General features: G+C 41.3%; 1 protein-coding gene across 13 annotated transcripts in view; it reads right to left on the bottom strand.

The window, feature by feature from the left end:
• The window catches only part of AFF2 (ALF transcription elongation factor 2), a 383311-nt gene that overhangs the window by 275473 nt on the left and 84125 nt on the right, over window positions 1-23713 (bottom strand). For 7 of the 13 annotated variants that reach the window (XM_083722703.1, XM_083722708.1, XM_083722709.1 and 4 more), the window contains exon 2: window positions 8967-9087. In XM_083722703.1, coding sequence (XP_083578829.1) covers window positions 8967-9087 — 121 coding nt within the window. Of the gene's footprint in view, window positions 1-8966; window positions 9088-11932; window positions 12167-23713 lie in introns of those variants that run through there. The other 6 variants (XM_083722704.1, XM_083722714.1, XM_083722712.1 and 3 more) reach the window with 3 other exon arrangements.

Consider the following 23713-nt stretch of genomic DNA (forward strand, 5'->3'; position numbering starts at 1 on the left):
TGTTTTGTCCCTGCTTAGTGTGTGAGGTAGGCACCCCTAGCCACATGCGGATATAAGCAGTCAATAGAGTTCATACCCATTTGGCTTGGGCTGCATGTGACATTTCAAGTTGAAAGAGAAAGGTACAAGAAGTGGTTAGTGCCTGCTCTGTTTGTAGTATCCCCTACAAACAGCAGCTGGAGTCCTCAAAGGCAAGTCCGGCCTTTGACCCTTGAGCTGCCAGCCTAGAGCAGGGGTAGCCAATGTAACGGCCTCCAGAACTACAATGCCCACCATCCTTAACCATTGGCCATGCTGGTTGGGACTGGTGGGTGTTGTAGAGCACAGCATCTGGAGGGGCTTCACGCTGGGTACCCCAATTGAGAAGAAAAGGGAAGCGCGTAGAAAGGCTGGCAGCAATGGCAAACAGGACCCCCAGGCAGTCTACTATGTTAGATGGTGAAGGTTATAAGTTATAGCTATCTAAGGGTTTGTACACATTACCATTTACTCCAGCGTGCTCCCGCCGCTGTTTTATCTAAGCCAGGTTCACACGACGTTAGCCACAATCCATCTGTGTCCCGCAGCCTTAAGGGAAATACTCCTCTTTGGATGAGTTTCTCCTGAAACCAGGTTCCATCCGGTTTGAAAACAGAAGCCACAGTTCTGTCGCGCTCTGAACAAGTTCGGGCGGCTTTTGTGCATGCATGGTTGGCAGTGCGCCCACAGACCACAGGGGAAGAAATCTTCGGGCGAAGGCATCCCCCTGCCTCTGCTTTGGTGTGAACAGTGGTGGGAGAAAGCAACTGGGAAATGCAGCGCAGGGGAAATGAACTTCAGGCTGCTAGTGTGAGCAGAGTCTAACTCAGAGATTTCCAAACGGTGTTAGTGTGTCAGCAGCAGTCTTTAGGTGCGTTGTGCGAATGCTTCCTGTGCTCCTTCCAGGGCTAGAAAGGGGTTAGTTTAACCTCCAGTTTGCTAGTCAAACTGAATCAATGTGTTACAAAATGATGCATGTCTAAAAAGTGTGTCACCAACATGGAAAGTTTGGAAAGCTCTGGCCTAACTTGTCGTATTACATTGTGAGGCAGAAAACTTTAGAAAGTTTTTCTTAATATTATTGTTCTGCTTAGTGCTTTTTTCTGGGGGTACGTAGGGGTACACATACCCCTAAACATTTTGTGAAACTAAGTTTGGGCAGTATTTCAATATGAGTAGGATAATGAGAGTACCCCTAAACATTATTTTAAAAAGAAGAAAAAAAGCACTGGCTCTGCTACCATGAACTGTTACAGCTTTAGGTCAGCTTAGTTGTTTGACAACTTTCTTCTAAAGATTGCTTAAGATCTATTATAAAAGGAATATATATCTTTATAAATTGTTGCCAGCTAGATTTGGAAGTCCTCTGTTCTGTTTTCTAGAACCGTTTAGAGTCTGTTTTGCAAATCTATGATTCACAGTTATTTTCTGTGCAGCAGTTATTAAGCAAATCCTGACTCATTTTTGACATTATTATGTTTTCATCTCCAGTGCTTTTCTACTCTGTTTTCCAGACTGTTTCTTCTTTCTCACCCCAAAGAATCCATTTATATGAACAGGAATTTGTACACAGATTATTGCTCATTTTATGGGCCAAAGTTACATCTGAGCAGTAGCTAGAAATAATTTTTTTAAGAGAGGTAATTTACTAGGGGTAACTTGAGTCTACCTCTAAAGGAAGGGTAGCCAAGTGTGAATTGGCTTGAAGAAACTAAATGATTACACAAATTCCCCCGAACTAAATACATTTTTTTGAGGCTATGAGTGATGTGCTTGTTTTAAGTAGGGGTAATATTAACTATTTTATTCCACAGGAGGATGCAAGTCCAGGAAATGACTGGAGAAAGTATGTAGTTTGCTGAGATTAAGAGTGAAGTGTGTCTCTAGTTTTAAATTGGGGTGGGTTCCAGCAGTGCCATTGCTCCTTTAGGAATGACAAATGCTGTTATATTTTCATCCCTGTTTCGTCTCCATTTTGATTATTTGAGATACTTAAAAGTGGAACTGGAGAAGGCATAATCAGCACCCATGGTTCTATCAATGCAACTGTAACAGAGAAAGGTATATCTAAAGGTATTCAGTAGTTACTTTTTATCTCTGCTGCAAAATGAAATGGAAAATTGGTCTCTCTGGACAGGTGTATTTCTCGAAGTATATTCTGGCACATGTCCGTGACACAACAAAAGTGCATTATTGGTGGGTTTCTTCTGCCATATTAGTTGCTCTGCGACACTTCCCCAATGCTACCACATTATTGCCATGTGTGGAAGGCCTACAGCACATCAAACGTGGAACAATAATAAACCAGAACATTTGTGGAATAAAAAGCTATGGGATTTCATGGAGGAAAGCAATCAGAAGAGTATCTGCAGTGGTTACCACAACCTGGAGTGTAGTCCTTAGGCCTGAACCCCAAATCTATTGAGGTGGCCCCAAACACTTTTGCCCTTTCCCACCTTTTCTCAACATTATTTTTCAAAGAAACCTTGCTCATAGGGTTAGTCTGCAAAGCGCAGCATGGAGTAGACCCCCAGCCACCCCGTCTTAATTCCCCAGAAGCACCCATCCATACAAATCAGGCAATGCAAATTTTATGCAAATGCACACTCATGCACCTGTGTCCCAAATTTGTTAAGTAGTTTGCAACACCCCTGATCATAACACTGGAGTATAAGATTATGAGGAAAGGGTGGGGGGAATAGGAAGAATGCATTTCCCCCCTTCTGGTTTTCCTCCAAGGGCTTCTATTCAAGGAGCTGTGCACTGAAGTAAATATTTAGAAAGCTCATCAGTTGTGTAAAGCTAAGAATTACACTGTATACAAGAAACAGTTTTGGGTTTTTTAAAAGCACACACACCAAAACTGAAAACAAAAAAACCCACTCTTATATTGGTAATTTTGAGTGGCAAAAAAGTGCATTCCGTTTAAGCTTAGAATAAGCTCTTTGTGCCTGACCCGCCTCCTTCAACCGAAGCTGCACAATGAACTTGTTTGGGCAGCAGCCAAAGCTAGCCTAGGCTCAGCCCCCTCCCCAATTTTTTAAACAAGGAGATTCCATTGTGCTTAAGGGACCGGGAGGAATTACGATGCAAATGGTGAACACTTGCTTGCTTGTTCTCCTCCTCTCATATCCTCCCTGCAGTATTGCTGAGGCAGCATTTGTGTAAGGGGCGGGGAGCTGGGCCGCTGCCACTTAGACAATTCTCGTCTTAAGGGTCTGGTTACACTTTGCGGATTTTCACTTCTGGAAAGGTGAGGAAATGGGAATATCTGGTTGCCTGGTAACAGTTCAGTATCAACATCAGAGACTGCTTTATACTGACTGAGACCCTTGGTCCTACGAGCTGACTGGCAGTCATTCTCCAGGGTTTCAGGCAGGGATCTCGCCCACCCATACCTGGAGATGCTGAGGATTGAACTTGGTATTAATCAGTATTAAGGTAACTTCATATCTTCCTTTGAGATCCCTTAAGTGTATGCAGGCATCAGCTTGGCCAGCAAGAATTATAAGGAGCTAATATATTTTCTATGTTGTTTGGAAGGCTGATCTCTATCAGTCAGGGCGTAGTCATCACCCAGTTACAGGTGTCTAGGATAAACATTTGATCAGGTACTGCATGGATCCCAGTTGTCTGACTCTATATTAAGCTTTCTCCTAAACTTACTTACTTTCTTTCTTTCTTTCTTTCTTTCTTTCTTTCTTTCTCTCTCTCTCTCTCTCTCTCTCTCTCTCTCTCTCTCTCTCTTCCTTGTGAAGAACTAGTTGAAAACCCATTTCACCCATGCAGTTTTTTCTGAAGACTTAGGGAATCATAGAATTGTAGAGTTGAAAGGTACCCCAAGGTCCAACCCTCCTGCAATGCAGGAATCTCAACTAGAGCAAACGTGATAGATGGCCATCCAACCTCTGCTTAAAAACCTCTAATGAAGGGGAGTCCACTAAGACATAAACTCCATGTCTGGTTTGACTCACTGGTATAATTCTTCACACTCATTCAAAGTCCTTGATGAATAGCAAAATGTGATGAATAGCAAAATGTGATCCTCCCTGCTTTTTTTTTTTAAAAAAAGTGTTTAATCAAGTAACATTTCACTTTTCCTAGAGTAAAGTGACATCTGGTTGTAGTTGTTCATGTCCCAGGCACTGGACATCAAGACACAATTTGCAAGCTACAGTTACTTGTTTCTTTGAGTCTTTCAGAAGCAGAGACTTCTGCAGACAAGGAGATGAGCTCTGGTTTTAGCAAGTGCTGGAAAAAATGCCTTAAAAAAAAAGTTCCACATAATTCTTTCCACAACCAGCTGGCCATGTTCCACACCATCTGAGACTCTCTTTCAAGCCAACTGGCTTATAAGACGATGTAAAGGTCCTACTGGCCCATTAATGTGCTGAGATGCAGGTGATTCTAATCATTAAGGTTAGAGGTCTCTACAGAAATATATGGCTATCTACATAAATTATTTCCTACAAAAAGATTCACCTTTCCCTTTTGGGTAGATTTCCTCTTGTTTATTGTTTCCATTCTTTAGACTTGACTCCCCTTTCTTTATTCTCTTATCATCTCAGTGGCCCATAAAGCTCACTTTGCACTGAAGCAACTGGGTTCAGTTTGAACTATTCCACATCAGTGACAAATGTCCGCATGAAAGGGTTTTAGCTGAATTTCTTCAATGGAGCTGAAGGACACTGTGACAACCAAAAGTGTCAGTGAATAAGAGACCATTTGCTTGGGGTAACCACATAAAACCAGTCCAAGACCCTTAAAAAGAGGCGTAAGACAAGGAGATAGCTAATCACCTAAGCTATCTACAGTCAGCTTGGAAGATGTATTTAAAAAGCTGAGGTAGTTAGAAAAAGGAATCAATGGAAGATATTAAATCATATACAATATGCAGATGATATAGTTATGACAGTCGAAAGTAAAAAAATAATACTACAAGAAATGCTGGAAGAACAAAGTGAAGAAAAAAAGGTATGAAGGTGAATCTTGCCAAGATTAAAATAATGTTTGAAGAAGAGAATGATATACTATTTTAAAACAAAGAAACAAAGCACATTGAAGAAAACATTAATTTAGGATAAAAAAAATCATATTGAGAGCAGAAAACCAAACAAAATAGGGAGGAAAATAAAACAATCCTGGGCAGCCTTTGGAAAACACAGCTTTAAGATGAAAAACAGAAATATTTCCTTCGACTTGAAAGCTAAAGTGTTTAATAGTAATAATAATAATAATAATGATTTATTTATTATACCCTGCTCAGGCCTCCCCAGCCACTCTGGGTGGCTCCCAACAGAATATTAAAAGCACAATAAAACATTAGACATTAAAAACTTCCCTAAACAGGGCTGCCTCCAGATGTCTTCTGAAAGTCAGAGAGTTGTTTATTTCTTTGACATCTGATGGGAGGGCGTTCCACAGGGCGGGGGCCACTACCAAGTAGGCCCTTTGCCTGGTTCCCTGTAACCTCACTTCTCTCAGTGAGGGAACCACCAGAAGGCCCTCGAAGCTGGACCTCAGTGTCCGGGCTGAACGATGGGGGTGCAGACACTCCTTCAGGTATACTGGGCCAATTACCTGTGCATATTACCTGTGATGTGTAATAGTGGAGAAAAACAGTCCATGGACTTCAGCTAGATTGGTAAAGAAAAAGCAATTTATATGTGTTGTATATGCGATATAACATTGTGACACCAATGGCACTGTGGAACCCAATTTTTATCTACCTGTTTCTCTGTTTAAATTTACAACGCGTTTAGCTTAAACACTTCTTTGATGTGTCTAGATCCAGCCCATGACACAGAGAAGTATGAACACCTCCAGAATAACACCACGTGCTCTAGAATGAGCAATGTTCTAAGAAAGCAAAACTAACAACTGGATGTAACAAAGATAGAAAGTTATGGTTGTAGTGGAAAAGGCCATGAAGTTAAAATGGACAAATGCAGGACTTGCAGCAAGAGGTGCTTCAGGTCAAAGGAATAAAACAGTGTCAGTATGGAGGCCTTACAATCTCAAAAGACCAAGGAGACAACCGCCTATGTGAAGGGTGGATAATCCAAAACTTGCAGCAGGTTTTATGTGGATGCAGGAAGCAAACAATGGATGTGAGATGTGGCAAAAGAAGCAGCAGAAACAGAATATAAACAGCTGCCTTGATGAAATTTCAGAGAAGTTGGATAATTGAGTTTGGATAAGTGGGCATCATCAAGTCACAGGGTTTCTCCCATCATTGCCAAATTAAGATTAACATAAACTAGCAAAGCTTCATGGACCAACAGGGACATTATGAATGAGAGCAATGACAATCAGAAGTGAAGATCCAATTAATGTGGACGCTGAAATGATCAAAAGATATCCTAATTTATGCTGTGAACTGCCCCGAGATCTACAAATGAAGGGTGCTATACAACTTTAATAATTTTTTTATTCATTTTATTCATTTTTATTTAAGGGACAGGGGTCATATCTCAACAGAAGAGCTAGGGATGTAAGGAGACAATGACTTCTTTCCCATTTTGTGTCCATTGCAATCAGCAGTGTTTCTGTGTTGCTACAGTTCGGAGTCTTACGTTATTCAATTTGCTATGAACTATGGCTGGAACTAATGTAATTAATTACATAATGTAATTAATTACATAATTACTTTCCATGAATTTCAGTTGAAGGGAAACACCAAAAACAATGCAGAAAATAGCATAATTGTTTACATAATGCTTAGTGACTAAAAATAATGATGACAGAAAATAACAATGAATTCTGCCTCAAATTCACTTGTGTGATTTGCGCTTGTGACCTCGGATAATCATGCCTTCAGATCTAGGCTTATTCCGCAGAGAAGACTTGAAAGGTTTCATCTTCCACATTATCTGTTTGTTATATGAACCCTAGGTGGTATTTGCCAAAGACTGTCATTGATGGAAAGGAAAAAAGGAATCTGTGCATTTCAATCCAGCTGAATTCTTCAGGGAATGCTTTTGGGTGATCACCAAAGCAGCAGAGACAGTCAAATGGGGAACATCCCTTGGTGATGAAAATCACAGGCAAGGAAGTCCCTTGGAGGATTTTCAGAAGAGGCTCTGCTACCCTGCTGATATGCTGTACATTTTCAACCATTCTCCCAAAAGACAGCTTTGGATAGTTATGATGGTAAAAGAGAGAGAGAGAGAGTTTCCCCCTTTGCTTCAGGAAGAATTGCTTTTCCGCATGAGGTGTATACCTTCTTAACTATCTAGGGATTGTGTGCCAGTTTGGAAGTGGTGGAGGTGGCAGGATATGCCAAGTGTTTTCCAGTAAAAAAATTCAGATTGATACTAGTGGGTTGTTATTCCTGCATAAAGCCACTTAGGCTGCGTGAACAGATTCACATTCTCTCCTCCCCACCTCCAGCCCTGCCAGTCCTGTCCAGTTCCATTGTTTTGCCTGGTGGTTACTGCTTCAACACTATTTCCCTTGATACCATTGCTTCAACCTGGATTAGCTTGACGAGTGACATGAACCAATCAGGGATCATCTAGCAAACATAATGATGATACACCATTTTGTGACAAAATGAGATCTTGCTATATGACGCGGCGGGTGAGGACTTGAGATTACATGAATGGGAACATTTCCTTAAGTGGCAAATGAAGAAGAAGAAGAAGAAGAAGAAGAAGAAGAAGAAGAAGAAGAAGAAGAAGAAGAAGAAGAAGCCAAAACAGCAGTGGGGCCGGGGAAGAGGGGAAATAAGCATTGGTGAAATGGTATGTGACAGAACAGTCTTTTTCAGCTAAGATCTTTATGCTAAGGAGCCTGCATAATTTACTAATGAGCAAGAAAACTGAGCAGGTCCAGGGGAGGATGATTTTGGTAGGATCCAATCCAGAGTTTACTTGCATGGGCTAAGGAGCTCGTTTTCACAGAGATTCTCTCAGTATTGCTCATTATTGTTCTGCTGGTTTTATATTTCTTGGATTTTGCTATGGGTTCTGGCAAGAGTTCCGGATACTGAGATATACATTCACAATAGCATTTAATGAGCAACACACTTCCCTTTATATGACATTTATATTCCTGTGAAAGGTTTGAGGGGAGAGGGGAAAGTAAGATATAAATTCAAAGAACCATCACCCTCAGTCTTTAATGAAAAGTGATAATAATAAAAACATTATTATTATTATTTTAAAAAAACCTTGTAAAATTCAGCAAAGATAGGGGGAAAATAAATAAATAAAATATTTCAGGTGCCTTCTGGGAGTCTTATTTAAATTTAGTTTGTGGTGGGGTAGGGTTTTTTGTTTTAACTGGAAAAATAGAAAATATAAGCCTCTCCTTTCTGACTGCAGAATTCCAAAAATATGCATCAGGGAGAACAAAGGCTTCTGGCATGTCTGTGTATTCTGTAGATATCACAAGTAAACACATTTCTGGGCTATACCTTTTCATACAGAAGAAAAAGTTTTCTGTATTCTGAGAGAAAGAACATTTATCTACGCAAGCCTTAGCCCCCAACACACAACCTGAAGTGGCACAGCCCAGTCACAGGTTGAACACCTCAGCGAAAGCAGGGCCTCGACAGTCAACGCGCACGGCTGTCTTGCAGTGATATCATATTCAAGAAATCTCCATAGTGGGAACTGCCACCGAACTGCCATTGTTTCAGTGCTAATTATTCTTGCTATTGTAACAACCCTTTGCAGACTAGGGTGCTTCAGCCACTGGGTGGATCTCATGCAGAAGAACCCAGTGGCAGCCCAGAGGACCCCCAATTGCCACAGATAATTAAACCAGTCAATGCGCTTCTGTGGAAGCATATTTTGCAGTGCATGAAACCAAGAGGATACCCTCAGTGCTGCTATCCTCTCTGAGGGTCTAACGTGTGATTAATGTTTGGTGAAATTGCGGAGGGTGGGGAGCGCTGTTTCAAATGAAATGAATGTTGAATACAGCTTCAGTTGTTTGTTTACCTTGTAGGGTTCTCCAAAGAGGTTAAAGCCAGATGTAAAGAAGTCTTCATCCTGCTGGACCTCTTGATTTCTCCGTTCCCATTCTTTCCTCTTTAGTGCGTTCCTATCTTGTTCATAGTGACTAGAATTATAAAAAGAGAGAGAAGCTGTTATTCTTCTTTGTACCAAGACATTGTTCTTACCAGTTTTAAGTGGAAAGCCTTGCCCAGACTCATAATACCCAGCTGCCAGTTATTCAGGTGGGCCACCGGATCCAGACTTTCCTATCTCCAGGACTGGAGGTCCCTGTACCAGCTGCAGAGGTTTGCACCAGGTTTTCAGTTTTACCGCAACTGTCTTTAAACTTGTTACAAAAACCCTGTTGTAAATACAAATCAACACGTTGCTCATAAACAACTATCCCCCCCCCCCGTTGTTTTTGCAGTTTGACTAGATTGCATTTAGTATTCACTGTAATGTTAGCTTAGTTTAGACCCAATTCTGGCAGATAGGGCTGGGTGATATCTGGTTTTCAGCATCACGATATATCACCAGCTAAACATTGTGATATACTGATATATCACAATGTCTGATGTAAGAATGGAGCTATGTAGAGGCATTGGCTGGCTTCACAGTTTTTCTTACTTTGTGATTTTTGCATGCCACACACAATACACATACCATGATTCTCAATATATTGCCAGGTCAAAAATTATGAAACTGATACAGACTTCAAACCAGTTTTGGACAATATATCAATGTCGCCAGCCCTATTGGCAGGTGTGAAAATCTAAATCAAAGCATAGAGTCAACATGGTGCTATAGTCAGACTTTCTTGCTTACATAAATTGTCTAATAAAACAATTCACAGGTAGGGAAAAAACAACAACACATTTCTGTCTGCTGTCCCCTGCAAAGGAATTTCCAGAAAGTTTACATTTCTAGAGGGGTAGGTTGCAGGTGAAGGGAAGATCTGAAACCTTGGAGAGCTGGTACCAGACTGAATAGACATTTCTGGGATGGATGGGCCAACAATCGAAACTGGCATAAGGCAACTTCCTGAGTTGAACCCAGAGCCTTCTTCCTAGATAGGATGTACTTCACCACGTTTTCATAGGCAAAATACCATCATAACTACAGTAGTTTAAACTGTTCTATCTATCTATGGCTACATGTGTAGGAGACATTTTAATAAGAGAAATTTATGCAACCAGAATATTGTAACAGGAGCTTTGTTTTAATTAAAAAACCCCACTTTTATTGCTGCTTTACGTGTTTAATTAAATCCCACCAATCTAATCCAGTCTGACATAAATCATTACTAAAAACATAATTATATAGTAAATAAGCAATATACCATTTACTATTTTCTAGTAGGTTAAAAAGTAGATTAATAAAAATCAAGCTCTATAATTGCTCAAATCAATGTACATAATTATAGTCTGTCCTTCTAGGTAGCACAGAGATGTAACAAATGGGATACATTGGCTGTTAGTTGTAAATCAGCACTTTAAAACAGAATGGTTGTGTTGACAAGTCTGAGAGAGATCCTTTTTTTAGGAAACAAATGAGAAACTTGATTTTAAGATTCCAGTTACTACACACCAAAAGCTTCTTGCTTTATCATTAAATGATTTGTGTGAATTGACTTTAAATTGTATATTGGCAGCCAAGTCTTAAACATTTGCACCAAAATATCTGCTTGAGCAAATCCATCAAAATGGACCTTAGTGGAATGTTTTAGGAACACAGGAAGCTGCCTTCTACTTAGCCAGATCAACCAGTATTGTCTGCACTAACTGGCAGCAGTATACCATGGTTTCAGGCAGGAGGCTTCTACATGTCCATCACTGAGCTGTGACCTTTCCACAACTGATAACAGGGCAGTGCACCTGAGAGCAGCAGACTTGTAAGGGGGACATAGGGGAGGCTGTATGATGCACACAGCTCTCCCCTCAAGCAATTTTTGCTGCCTTAGGCTGCTGCCTCATTCTGCTTCATGGTGGGGCTGGTTCTGAGAAAGTGTAGGTGGAGTGGGTAAGTAGCCTGGGGGTACGTCTGGTTCCTTTGCTGTCACCTGAGGCTCAGGTTGCCTCATTGGCGTGGAGTGAGTGCCTCCCATTAGCTTCAACTGGTGGCCCAACTGTGTCCCTATCTCAACAGAGATAGCCTAATTTGTGTTGTCTACCTCAAAGTTAGAACCTCTCAGATGGGCACCATTACCATTATAGGGGAACAAAGGAGGTGTTCGTGGTGTATTCTGGAACCTTTTTTTTCCTAGAAAAATAGCACTGAATATAACCTAGATGTTAGCAGAGCACAGACAACAGAAATTAGGCCATCCCTGTCCAGATAGGGACACAGTTGAGCCACTAGTCGAAGCTGATGGCACTCCTCGTCCATGATTCACCCATGAATACAGCAGTAAAGAACCGGTATGCTGGCCCAAATTCTGTTTTCTGTTTCAGTGGGATTCCAAATGGATTATACCTGGAACCAGTTAAGACAAAAATGAGATCAAAGCTTCCACTGTATTCCATTAGGTTTCCAGAAGTGGCTTTTATCTCTTGTGAAAACCCAAATATAACACAGAAATTATCAGTTAGGGGAATGTCGGTGAAACAGAATAAGCTCCCATGTGAATGAAGCCATCATTAGAAGGAAAAGCCATTTGGGTCTATACTTCCATGTTAAATAACATTACCTGTTTGCCAATGGAATGTGGCTGTGTGGGTTGGTGGAGGATTAAGACCTTAACTCACCCTCACAACTTACTACCTGTCAAGTCCAGCTGCCATACTTCATGCTCAACTGCACCTCCCTGCCTATGGGTTTGGAAACTGCTAAGAAGGTAACAGAACATCCATGGGGTGCATTTGGTCCAGATGTTCTAGCTGCTGGCCCCTCATTTACAGCTTTTAGCCTGATGTCCAACACATATCTTTATCTTTCATCTGAATGAGTCAAAACTGATGGGTTGAACTTACTGGATAAAGCTTTTTCTCCTTGTGCCGTTCAAGAAACAGTAGGCACCTCCTACCCATTTTGCTCCTGTCTACTTTGAGTCAAGCCCAAGGAGACCACAAAGTGCTCCTCTTGAGACACTGCAGGAGTCACATAGTTCAAAATTCACTGAAGTGGGTGAGAGCAGAGATGGTGAACCTGCTTCTTAATGTGGATTACAGCACCTTTGAGAACTTTTACTGCTATGTATTCTCAGATCAATGAGCTGAGGTTGAGATTCCAACCATACATTCACTGTGATGTCACAAAGCACACGGCATAGCTGAAATCCAACAGTGTTGTGCTTCTGTGTATCTCTATGTGGGGGTGCTGTCAAGTCCCACTGTCATAAAGTCACAACATGCTTTGCAGCCAGTGATTTTGGCTTCCCATTCCAACTATTTTGGAGAAGGATGAACTACATTGCAATTATGTTCTCTGATGCTGCGCTACTTGTTAAGAGTAGAAGTCACACACAGGAGCAGGTAGTTACATATCTGAACCCATTCACAATGTGCTCTCAAGCCTTATAATGCACAGTCACTTCAGATCTGTTTGATAGAAGATGGTGGGTTCTGAACCCCAGGCCACATTGCTGCCACAGATAACACTCACAGTCAAAAACAGGTCTTTTCTCTCCCTCTGCTGTCTCTATTACTTTCCATCTGCACTATACATTTAAAGCAGAATCATATCCCTTTAAGCAGTCACAGATTCCCCCAAGGAATCGTGAGCAGTGTAGTTTGTAAAGGGTATTGAGAGTTCTTAGGAGACCCCTATACCCTTCACAGCACTACAATTTCCCAAAGTGTCCTGGGAAGAGGAACAGATTTCTTAAACCACTCTGTGAATAGTAGCCTCCTAACAATTCTCAGCACCCTTAACAAACTACACCTCCCAGTATTAGCCTGTAGTAGCTCTGCCTCCATAGTTGGTGGCAGAAATGCTTCTGAATACCAGCTGCTGTAAACCGCAGGAGGGGAGTGTGCTCTTGGGCTTGAGTCTTGCTTAAGGGTTTTCGACAGGGATCTGGGTAGCTACTGTAAGAACAGGGGGAAGACATGACTGTTTAAAGTGGTATGATGCAGCTTTAATTGTATAGTTCAAATTGTGATATATGTGTGTGTTTGCATGCCTTTGTGTGCAGTATGCTGAGCAAGTACTGGCGGGACCCTTGGAAGGGTATCCAGCTATGTTTTACCCACTGAAATTAAGGAATCTAAGTCTTGGTCATTAATTTCAATGGATCTACTCTGAGTAAGACTAACACTGGATACAACCCCAAGTATCTCGGGATGAATGGATAGATCTTAATCTTTCTTCACCTATGCATGTAAATTGTAGCCTACTTAATTTATCTCATGCAAGAGCCATTGAGAACTGACCCTACCCCTAATTGCAAAGGCAATTAACTTAAGTTCTACTGTTTGGTTTAATCTTATGCAAATATACATATATACATAGGCACACCACCCACTCTCCCATATAAAAATTCACCTTCCAGACATGGTCACACATATACATGGTAAAGAACTATATATTCCCACATCTCTACTGAGAATGAATTTAATCTCCATTCTAGCTTTTCTGCACCAGGAAGATAACCCAATATCGATGTTTGCCTTTTCAGCTCAGCATGCCAATGTACTGAAAGATTCACACAGTGTGACATAATGAGGAATGAGCTGTGCTGTGATGGGGCTTTTGCAGGGTATAAAGTCACTATTTCCTCACTGAAGCCACAATTACTAATTTGAAGTGCTGTCTAATTAAAACCACAGCTATGTATTTAGCCTCTTGTTATACCTACTACAGTTTTATAATTACAGAGACCTCTTTATCTACTCAATTAAAGTTCTCCGGATGCAGGCAGGTTGTGTTTGAACCCAAACACCCAAAAGGGGCCAGAGGCGTCCCATGTAACCATCTCCTTGATGATTCCTTAGCTTTGCATTCTTGTTTTCACATGGAAAGAAAACAGAATACGGTAAATGAAACCACAATAAATGTACTGAGAATCTCAGGAGAGATACCCACACAGTGAAAGTTGCTCCCAGTACCTGTAGCTACACAGAAGCCAAGATACTTTACTGTTGCAGAAGATAAGGCTCAGCAAAACAGTAGGCTTTTGCAAATATAGAGAGATAGAAATACAAAGTATTTCTGATGCTCTAAATAAGTTCAGAGAATTAATAGATAACACCATCCAAGTAACACAGACTAACAGACTAACTGCAGACTCACAGACTAAGAAACACTGAGCTGACTGCTCAGATATCACAGATATAGTCAGCGCACTGGGCTATTATCATAGTAACTGGCTTGGCTGATCTTGCACCTTCGATTAGCTCATCCACAGGGTGATTTACACTCATGAAGGAAATTAACTTCTCATGTCCAGTTACTCCAACAAAATGTTCAGATTGAAATCTGGGGAAAATACAATTGCTTTCCCTGACTTCTTCTGCTCCTTCCTTCCTGAATTTGTCATGTGGGTGATCCTACCCAACCAGGAATCACATAGTAATACTACATAGTACAACATTGTCATGTGATGACATGGTAAGATATCAGAAAATAAAACAATTGCTTAATCAGTTTTGACTACATTATGACATCACTGAGGGCAAGTGAAAGCAATGGAAAGTCTTCATTATGATAAAGATGGGGGGGGGGCTTGCTGAGTAAAGGAGGTGTTTTCAGCATGGCTGAAAACTGTTATGAGGAATAATGACTAGCATCAGTTCAGTTCAGCCCTGTTTAGGTTTGTTTGCATGCTACTGTCTTTACGTTGGCTTTAGTCCACTCACATGATCTGCTATCCTAAAATAAACTCAGATTTGTTTACCTATTACAGGGCTCGGGTAGGAAGAAGATGAATTTTCCTCCAAAAGAAAATTCCAATACTCTTTACTCATGTCTTGTTCATCTCTAGATACATGATCCTGGTATGCAGACATGGGTGGGGTGCCAAATTAAGGATTCTATAAGGACATCTACTGATTCATGACTGGCCTGAGATAGTTGCGGTGGGATGACAGGATGCGAGAGGCTGATTCCTTGACCCTCTCATGGTAGCAATCCAGAGATAACTTCCTCTGAAATAAGTTTAAGTTTTCCCTTTGCATGAAGCTACCTTGAAAGCTGCAGTGGTTCTCATAAGGAGACAGTTCAAATGTACTGTTTTAGGGTCCACTGTACAGCATCTGATTTGCATTCAGAAGTTTCAAGCTTCACTCTCTGAAATCTCTCTATGAAGGGCTGAGAAAGAATCCTCCCTACAACCCTGTATTGCTACTGCCACTCAGTGTAGTCAATACTGATAGGGTTGCCAGGTTTGCCTTGGCCCCTCCAGGTGGCAGATGGAGAGTTTGAATCTCCAGGTGGGCAAAAGCACTTTAAAAACTTTTAAAAATCATTAATCATTAGAGGCCATTCAAATCAGAGAATAATTAAAAAGTGGGATGGAGTGAAGGAATACATAAAAAATATGGTTCTGGAACTGGAATATTAATAGATAATGTGTCAAATGTGCAGGGATAAGCAAGGAAATAATAAAATAATCAAATGAATAATTATTAAACTACAACACAACAAGATGGAAGAAGTAAAAAAAAATATTGAGATCACACATGGGTGAAGGGGAGTGGGGGGGTATAGGGGAATTTATAAAAAATTCTAATATAATATTTCTAATTGTGTTGCATTTATATATAGCAAAGGGAAGTCTATAGCAATTAGGTATATTTTAATCTAGTCAACTATGTAATAGGCTTATATTACAAAACAAACATGGATATTGAATTTGATGTTTGTAATTCTTTTTTGGTTTTGGAATAAAGTTTTTTTTAAAAATAAAATAAAAACTTTTAAAAAGAAAATTTTAAAAAGAAAACCATAATCTGCGTGCAGCTTGCAAGCTTCAGCCTGGCAGGAGCTGGCTGCAAATTATTGCATAGGTTCTCATGGTGGTGGTGGTGGTGGTGAGGCTCTGTACTCCTTTACTTTCTCTATCCACCTCAGTCTCTGCAGTGGAGATGCAGAGTCCAGACTAGAGGAGGTATTTATTTCCATCTGAAGTGAAATGGAGACTAGATGGATTATTTCAGTGGAAAGTAGGTGGAGTGGGGCTGGCTCAGAGGCAGAAGAAAAGAAAACATCAGATCAGGAAATTCACACTGCCATTTCAGTTATTTCCCCCACCCCTTCTGTTTCTGGGGCAGCCCCTTCCCCTAACATAATCCAATTGGGAACCCTAAACATGGGCATAATAAATCACTTTGGATATGTAAAAGAATAAAGTGATGCAGGGGAGGGAATACATTTTAGGAAAAAAATAAATTTCCAACCTAAAATCTGGATTGAAGACAGCTATACTGATTCACAAAAGGGCATTTTTTTTGCTAGTCCAGTGGTACTTTTGACCACCACCCCTGACACTACTGAGATCTTAAAGAGCTTGGGGAGTAGGCTGTGACCATGTGTAAAGTAGGTATTTGGAAAGGTCTGCTCTTGGTGTGAAAATAGAATCCTTGCATTTTTTACTTGGGCTGACTACAACTTCCATCATGAATGCAAAACTTCCACTGTACCTGGGAACACCTTTCTAAGATTTCTAGCTTAATATGCAAGAAGTGACATATCTGCTCATTTGTCAGACTTCCTGTGTTTAACTTGAATGAAAGGTTGGAAATGGAAAAGTGGGGAGGGAGAACAGAACGGAGTATCCTGCATAATAGCTCACTGGCTATTTGTCCCATGTGTTTGTTGTAGGACCTACTTGATTTAATATAAAAGCAAGCTTGTGAGCAGTCCAGGACCATTATTAATCAGTAACAGGTTTAAAACAAATTTCCAGAGGGACAGCTGTGTTAGTTAGGTTGCAGCAAAAGCAACAAAGAGTCTTGTGACACCTTAATGAAGACTAAACAATTTTGAGGCAAACACACTTAAAGACTTTTTAAAAAGACTAATAAATTTAAAACAGCTATCTCCTCAGGAAACTTTCGCTCCTGCTGGCTCCAATTCTACTGTTTAATAACATCACCATTTAACAGACAGTTGAATCAGATTAATCACAGTACAGCATGTTCATTAAGAAAATGGTATGCAATGCACATATTTTGTCTATACACATTTACGCATCATTTCCGATTTTGCCAGAATGACTACCTCATTCAAACAAATATTTATCACTGTGCTTCAAAATCAATCTTTTGTCTATTAAATATAGATGGTTCTATCTTTGATGTTCAACAGTTACATGCCAAAGCCCTCAAGATGACCATTTTTTTTATTTACACAGAGTGCTAAATCTGTCCAAGATTTGCATAATGTAATGTGACAAATGACAGCACACTTGATACAAAAATAAGAGATTAAAGTATATCTACGAAAACACCCACTGCAGGACCCAAAGGCAGTTTATGGAAATTTTAGTTGTAGGGTTGAAATCAGGATCTCCCTTTGCATCTTCCTTTCTCTTGTCTGAAGCCTATCAAATCACCCCCAACCATCCACCCTGCACACACACAGACACACATTGTCAAAATCGTGCAACGTCAATCGTGTTTCAGTGTCAGTTTGGAACAAAATTCTGGTGCAGTCTCTGGAGGAAATAAATGTCAAGATCAGATGGTGTTCCTAGTCCCTCGTGCAAACCTTGGGCATGCAGTCTTTCAGTGCAGGCCATAGGGAACATAGCAAGCTGCCTCATACTGAGTCAGACCATTGGTCCGTCTAGCTCAATATTGTCTACACTGCTGGCAGCAGCAATCCAGGATTTCGTACAGGAGTCTCTTTTAGCCCTACCTGGAGATGCCAGGAACTGAACCTGGGACCATTTGCCTGCCAGGCACATGCTCTGCTATTGAGCGATGACATCTCCCCTAAGGGGGCCTCAGAGAATGGTCCAAGGGCAAACAATGCTTTTAGGTTTCAAGAAATTAAGCAGGCGTTTGCTCGAGAGCACCATGAAAGAAACTGGATCAACTACATCAGGTTTTATGTGCATTAATTAAACTAAATAGTTTTAATTTGATTTCAAATAAAAATGCAATTAATTGTTACTGCTTTGAATCTTATTGTCTTATTATCTTCCTCAAGTGGCTCAAAACAACTGCTATTTTCAATAATGCTATTTATAGGGTAGGGTAAGGGTAACTGGGAATGCCTTTAGGGAACCAAGGGAGCACACCAGTCTGAAACATTTGGGAACCACTGGTCTGATAGAAATAACAACAATAGCTTTGCACAAAGAGGCCAGTTTGTGTGGCAACATACACTTCTATTCCCCACGCAAGTAGTTCCCAAACTCCCTTCCCATCCCCTCCATGGGCTATTTGAAAATTGTTAAGGGTCCTGACGGAACACCAGATATTTTTGTTTTCCTGCCTGTTATAGCGATTGCCATGCATTGTGCTAGCTGCTGCATGGTTTTTGCATTACAAATTTAATTCCAACAATTCGTGTTATTGGAATGCTCTAGTTGAGATTGTTGCATTGTAGGGGATTGGACTAATGATGCTTAGGATCCCTTCCAACTCTATGATTCTATTAAATTGTAATACAATAAAATATGTGCTTCTGATGCCTAATCCTCTTTCCACTCCTTTCAAGTCACTCCCCCCTGCCATTTCTGATCTGTCCCAGAACAGCCACTGCCCCTGTTCCTCTCAGACCACCTGAATTACCGGTAAGCTCATGAACTACAGTAAGGAGACTCTTGACCTAGAGCACTATGTGGAGAATAAATTGACCAACCCCCCAGAACAGAAACTAATTGCACTTCCCTTAAAAGGGCTCTCTTCACTTTTGCTAGTTGTACCATACCTTTCTATTCCAAGACTTTCTGCATGCACAGTTGTTAGCCAGTAACTAAGTTAACTGTAGCTTAATTTTACACTGTTCCTGTTCTATACAACTGATCTGAGTTATTTTTCTGGACTTTATGGATTTTTATGTACTCACTTGCAAACCCCCCTGTGACTTGGACAAAGGGCAGCATATCCATCATCTAAATAAATAAATATGCTAAAATGTCTCATGGAGTAGATGTAATAACTCACTGATCCCCATTACATCCAAAACCACATGGCATCTCACATAGACAACTCATTTCTTCCTATTAAGCATCACTTTGTTTTATGTTGTTGTTGTTGTTTTAAATGAAATGGTTTATTTCATCCATCCCCAGGTGGTTATTGTTTTCAGGAGATTTAAGTCTCATAACAAAATACAGGGGTTGAGATGGAGAACTGCAGGTATGAGAAAAGCTACCATTATTAGCAACAACAGCAACAAAAATCCATTTTGTTCATCTTCTCGAAAGCTGGCAAATGCAGAACTGAAGCTGAAATTCCATCCTCTTTCCTCCCCCACAAGGTATTCAGATTCTCCTTAGAGTCACAGCAGGGTACCTATCTAACACAGCCTCCTAATCCACATCCTTTATCCTGGATGTAATTTAACTGGTGCCAAGACTCCCTAATGAATTTCACACATGTGTACTTAAATTTGTTACAGCTTACCAGTTCAGTATGATAATTAATAACTGGAATGCTGGATTTCATGTGTTCTCCTGCCAAGTATATAGCAGGCCCTACTAATGTCAGAGTATTGATACAGATTCATTAATTTGTGTTAATTTTCAGGTCCAGCTACACATATAATATTGGGGGATGGGTCTCTCTTGTGATTTGCTGAATGTGCAAAAAATAAAATAAAAAATAGTGTTTTTACTGTTAACTGTTGTATTTCTCAAATTTAGAATACTAAAAAGAAAATACAAGTTGACAAGATAGGATTGTAACAGCATGCCAAAGACATCCTGAATATGCATTGTTAACACAGCACACACCATGGATATGTTATGTACATGTGCCATTATTCAAGAGATTAATGGGTCTTCTTAATTCTCAAACACATCTAGATGAGTGTCCCAAGCACTTTTTTTTAGTAAAAGAGAACAAGATGAAAAAGCAATGGATAATTGAAAAGAACATCAATCTGTTCTTGCATCACGAAACATGCCCTACAACCTGTGTGCAAAGATTTCCAGGAAAGTACATCTCACAGAAAATTATGCATCTTACCACCAGTTGTTTCCCTGCTTAATAAATGAGTCTTGATTTCGCTGTTGCTGTTTTTCTTCCCCTTGCACAACACTGTTCAACCATCATATGTTCACTGGGACCATTCTGATTGCAAAGTGAATGGACTCTGATTTACACAACCATTTGCCACCTTCTTTGAGATTTTTTCTTCTGGCTCCCAGGGCTGACATCAATGCGGCATAACTGCCTAAGCACTTTATTTCACACCAGTTTTTGATCATTCAAACTGTTAACTAATCATTTTGAGAAACAGTATGCTGTTAAACAGGAAACAATCTAATTATTATCAGCAGCCAGGATGTATACACTTACTTTTCTATGAATATAGCTCTGTTGCCAAATGTGATCTCACACCTAGACATATGGGAAGGTGCCCTAGATTTAGTCTACTGTTGGCCTCACTTTCCACCCCAAAGGGGATTGGCCATCACTGGGTAGTATCCAATTTACTTAAGTCATTGATTTCAATGGGTCTGCTCTGCGTATGGCTAACTTTGGACTGGGACGCAAAGCCATTTACTGCTAGCCATAAGAAGAGCCTGATAATCATGCCAATGGCTCATCTAGTCCAGCATCCTGTTCTCACAGTGCCCAACCAGATGCCTGTGGGTAACCCTCAAGCTGAACCCTAGAGCAGTGTTTCCCAACCTTGTGCCTCCAGATGTTTTTGGCCTACAACTCCCATCATCCCTAGCTAGCAAGACCAGTGGTCAGGGATGATGGGAGTTGTAGGCCAAAAACATCTGGAGGCACAAGGTTGGGAAACACTGCCCTAGAGAGTGCAAAAGCACTCACTTCTCATGTGGTTTCAGCAGCTGGTATTCAGAAGCACTGCCGCCTCCAACCATGGAGGTAGAGCATAGTCATCATGGCTAGCAGCCTTCAATAGCCTTATCCTCCATGAACTTGTCCAATCCTCTTTTAAATACATCCAAGTTGATGGCCAACATTGCTCCCTGGGGAGAGTTAGTTCCTTAGTTTTACGGTGCACTGCATGAAGAAGCCCATTCTTTTGTCTCTCCGGAGTCTTCCAACACTCAGAGTCATTAGATTTCCATTGGTGGGGAGGGATAAAAGCTGTTTTCCATGGACCTTCTCCACACCATGCATAAGGTTATAAACTTCTATCATATCATCTCTTGCTCACATTTTCTCTATACTAAAAATCCCCAAGCACTCACAAGGGAGATGCTTCACCTCCTTGATCATTTTGGTTTTGTTGCATCAAAATGGTTAGAGCTGTTGAATCTCTCTTTGAAATCCAAGTGGCTTTCAAGTGCTTAACTTTGGCTAGATTGTGTCCTAACTGAATGACTCCAACGGAGGAATCTGCAATGTCAGACAAGTAGGCATTTTATTGCACAGTGCTTCTATCATTCTGTCTATTTACTAACAAGTTACCTTCTCCACTTGGGAGGACTCACTTATGTAGTGTAATGGTACTTTGCCCAAGCTTTATCAACAATGCAAACTCTTCAAAGGTAAAGTCTAACAGTTTAATAAGATTACTCCTTCTTTTGCTCATCAATTATAGATTGAAGGAGCAATGCACTTATTGCCTTTGTAAGCTGCAGATGGATTCCCATTGATCCACAGGCCCCCAATACCGAGACGAACAGCTCTAGGAGTTCCAATATAAATTAATGCATTGGTTATGCAAGAATCTTCTGGGTGAGATTAATTACTTCTCAATAAATTAATTCTATCTCTGTTGAAGCCTTCCTTAATTGCTTCCACTTAGTATAGTAGCATCTGCTATATAAAAATAAACAATTTGCTGATAAGAATGCAAGATGCTTTGCATTCCAAATTGCAAAAGTATATCTTACCTCTTTCAACACCTCCTTGGAACTGGGAAGCCATAGCTCCCCTGTGTGAGAAAGGGGGGGAGGACCCAGGAATGTCTGAACAGGAACCACCTGTCTGCTGTTCATTCCTTCCAGGTGGGACTCCTGGGCATTTGTTGCTGTTGTTTCCTCCTTAACAATGCTCTTGCAGTACTCAGAAGCTTCCAGCAACACCTGCTGCGTGTCTACACCCAGCTGAACTGGGTGATCAATCTGAACTGGTGGAAAAAGAGCAAGGGCAAAGAGGGCAAAGAGAGATATGTAGGGGTGGGGTAAAAACTCTACTTTATCAAAGGGGGCAGTACAACATGGTGGTGGTTGCTGCCATAGTCTCCCCCTGTTCAAATAGACTGGAAAGCCTTGGCAACAGTCCCCCTGGGTTGAAAATGCTGCTGGTCAATGACAGGTGGCAAAACAATAGCTATCCAGGACTTGATCCTGGATGAAGCTGGGGATGGTGGTGGTGGTAAAACTCTCTCAGCTTTGCCCTTTGGGGTTCTCTATACAGCAGGTTGCAAGGTCTGGGGTGTGGAATTGCAGTGGTCTACCACGCTAGGTAGACCAGGCAGTTGGCGCTGTCGGTTAAACCACAGAACCTAGGGCTTGCCGATCAGAAGGTCGGTGGTTCAAATCCCCGCGACGGGATGAGCTCCCGTTGCTTGGTCCCAGCTCCTGCCAACCTAGCCGTTCGAAAGCACGTCAAAGTGCAAGTAGATAAATCGGTACCACTGCAGCAGGAGGGTAAACGGTGTTTCCGTGCGCTGCTCTGGTTCACCAGAAGCGGCTTAGTCATGCTGGCCACATGACCTGGAAGCTGTCTGATGACAAATGCCAGCTCCTTTGGCCAATAAAGCAAGATGAGTGCTGCAACGCCAGAGTTGGCCACGACTGGACCTAATGGTCAGGGGTCCCTTTACCTTTAGCATGATTGCATTCCTCTCACCAGGTACCTTCTCCTGCACTCTGCTGAGTTTGTGTGTGTGTATCTGAAGATGGCCAGGACGAGTACAGATCCTGTTGGTGCACCACACACCACACTGCTCAAGAATCTCCCTCCCTGAGCTAACTAGGGTGATCTTGGGGTTGGTGCTAGAGTCCCCTAGCTTGTTGTGGTGGGGGACTTTAACATTCACACTGAGGCTCTCCTGTCAGGATTGGCTCATGATTTGATGTCTGCCATGAAAACCATGAGTCTGCCCCAAGCAAATTCTGGACCTGTCCCTACTGCAGGACACATTCTGGACTTGGGGAGCATGGGGGGAAAGTGGCCAAACAAAACATGGTTAAGCAAGGTTGTTGGGTTTAGGCATAACATCAAACCCTAGGTTGCCAAACAATAACTTGTAATCAACAAACTCTGAGCTTGGTTGGCAGAAAAGAAAGTTTGGTTAATCTCCTGAGCTGGGTTGGTGCATTCAGACAAACCATTGTCAGGCTATATTTCAAAAAGTGAAGATCCAGACAGAAAAGTTTTTGAGCATTTAAAAAAGGGGGGACTTTTCTTGTACATTTTTGAGCTATTTCTGAGGGAAATCGGCAAAAACAACACTACTGACATGGGGTGCCACACATCCAGAAAATATGGCAAGCCTAGGCACCGGGTTTCGCACAACATTTTTTAGGGGGGAGTCACACGTGTGATGCCATGTGCATGACATGTACACGTGACGTCACACAGCGACGGGAAGCTGTGGGGAGGCCTAATGGGGCCTACTGCAGCCACAGGTAGGTCCACGCGGGCCTGCCACAGCAAGGCCCGATGAGGCCTGGCCCCTCAAGATTGGGGGGAGCTCAGTCTCATCCC

Source organism: Podarcis gaigeae (assembly GCF_964106915.1).
Source record: "Podarcis gaigeae genome assembly, chromosome: Z".
In the NCBI taxonomy this organism is placed as follows: Eukaryota; Metazoa; Chordata; class Lepidosauria; order Squamata; family Lacertidae; genus Podarcis; species Podarcis gaigeae.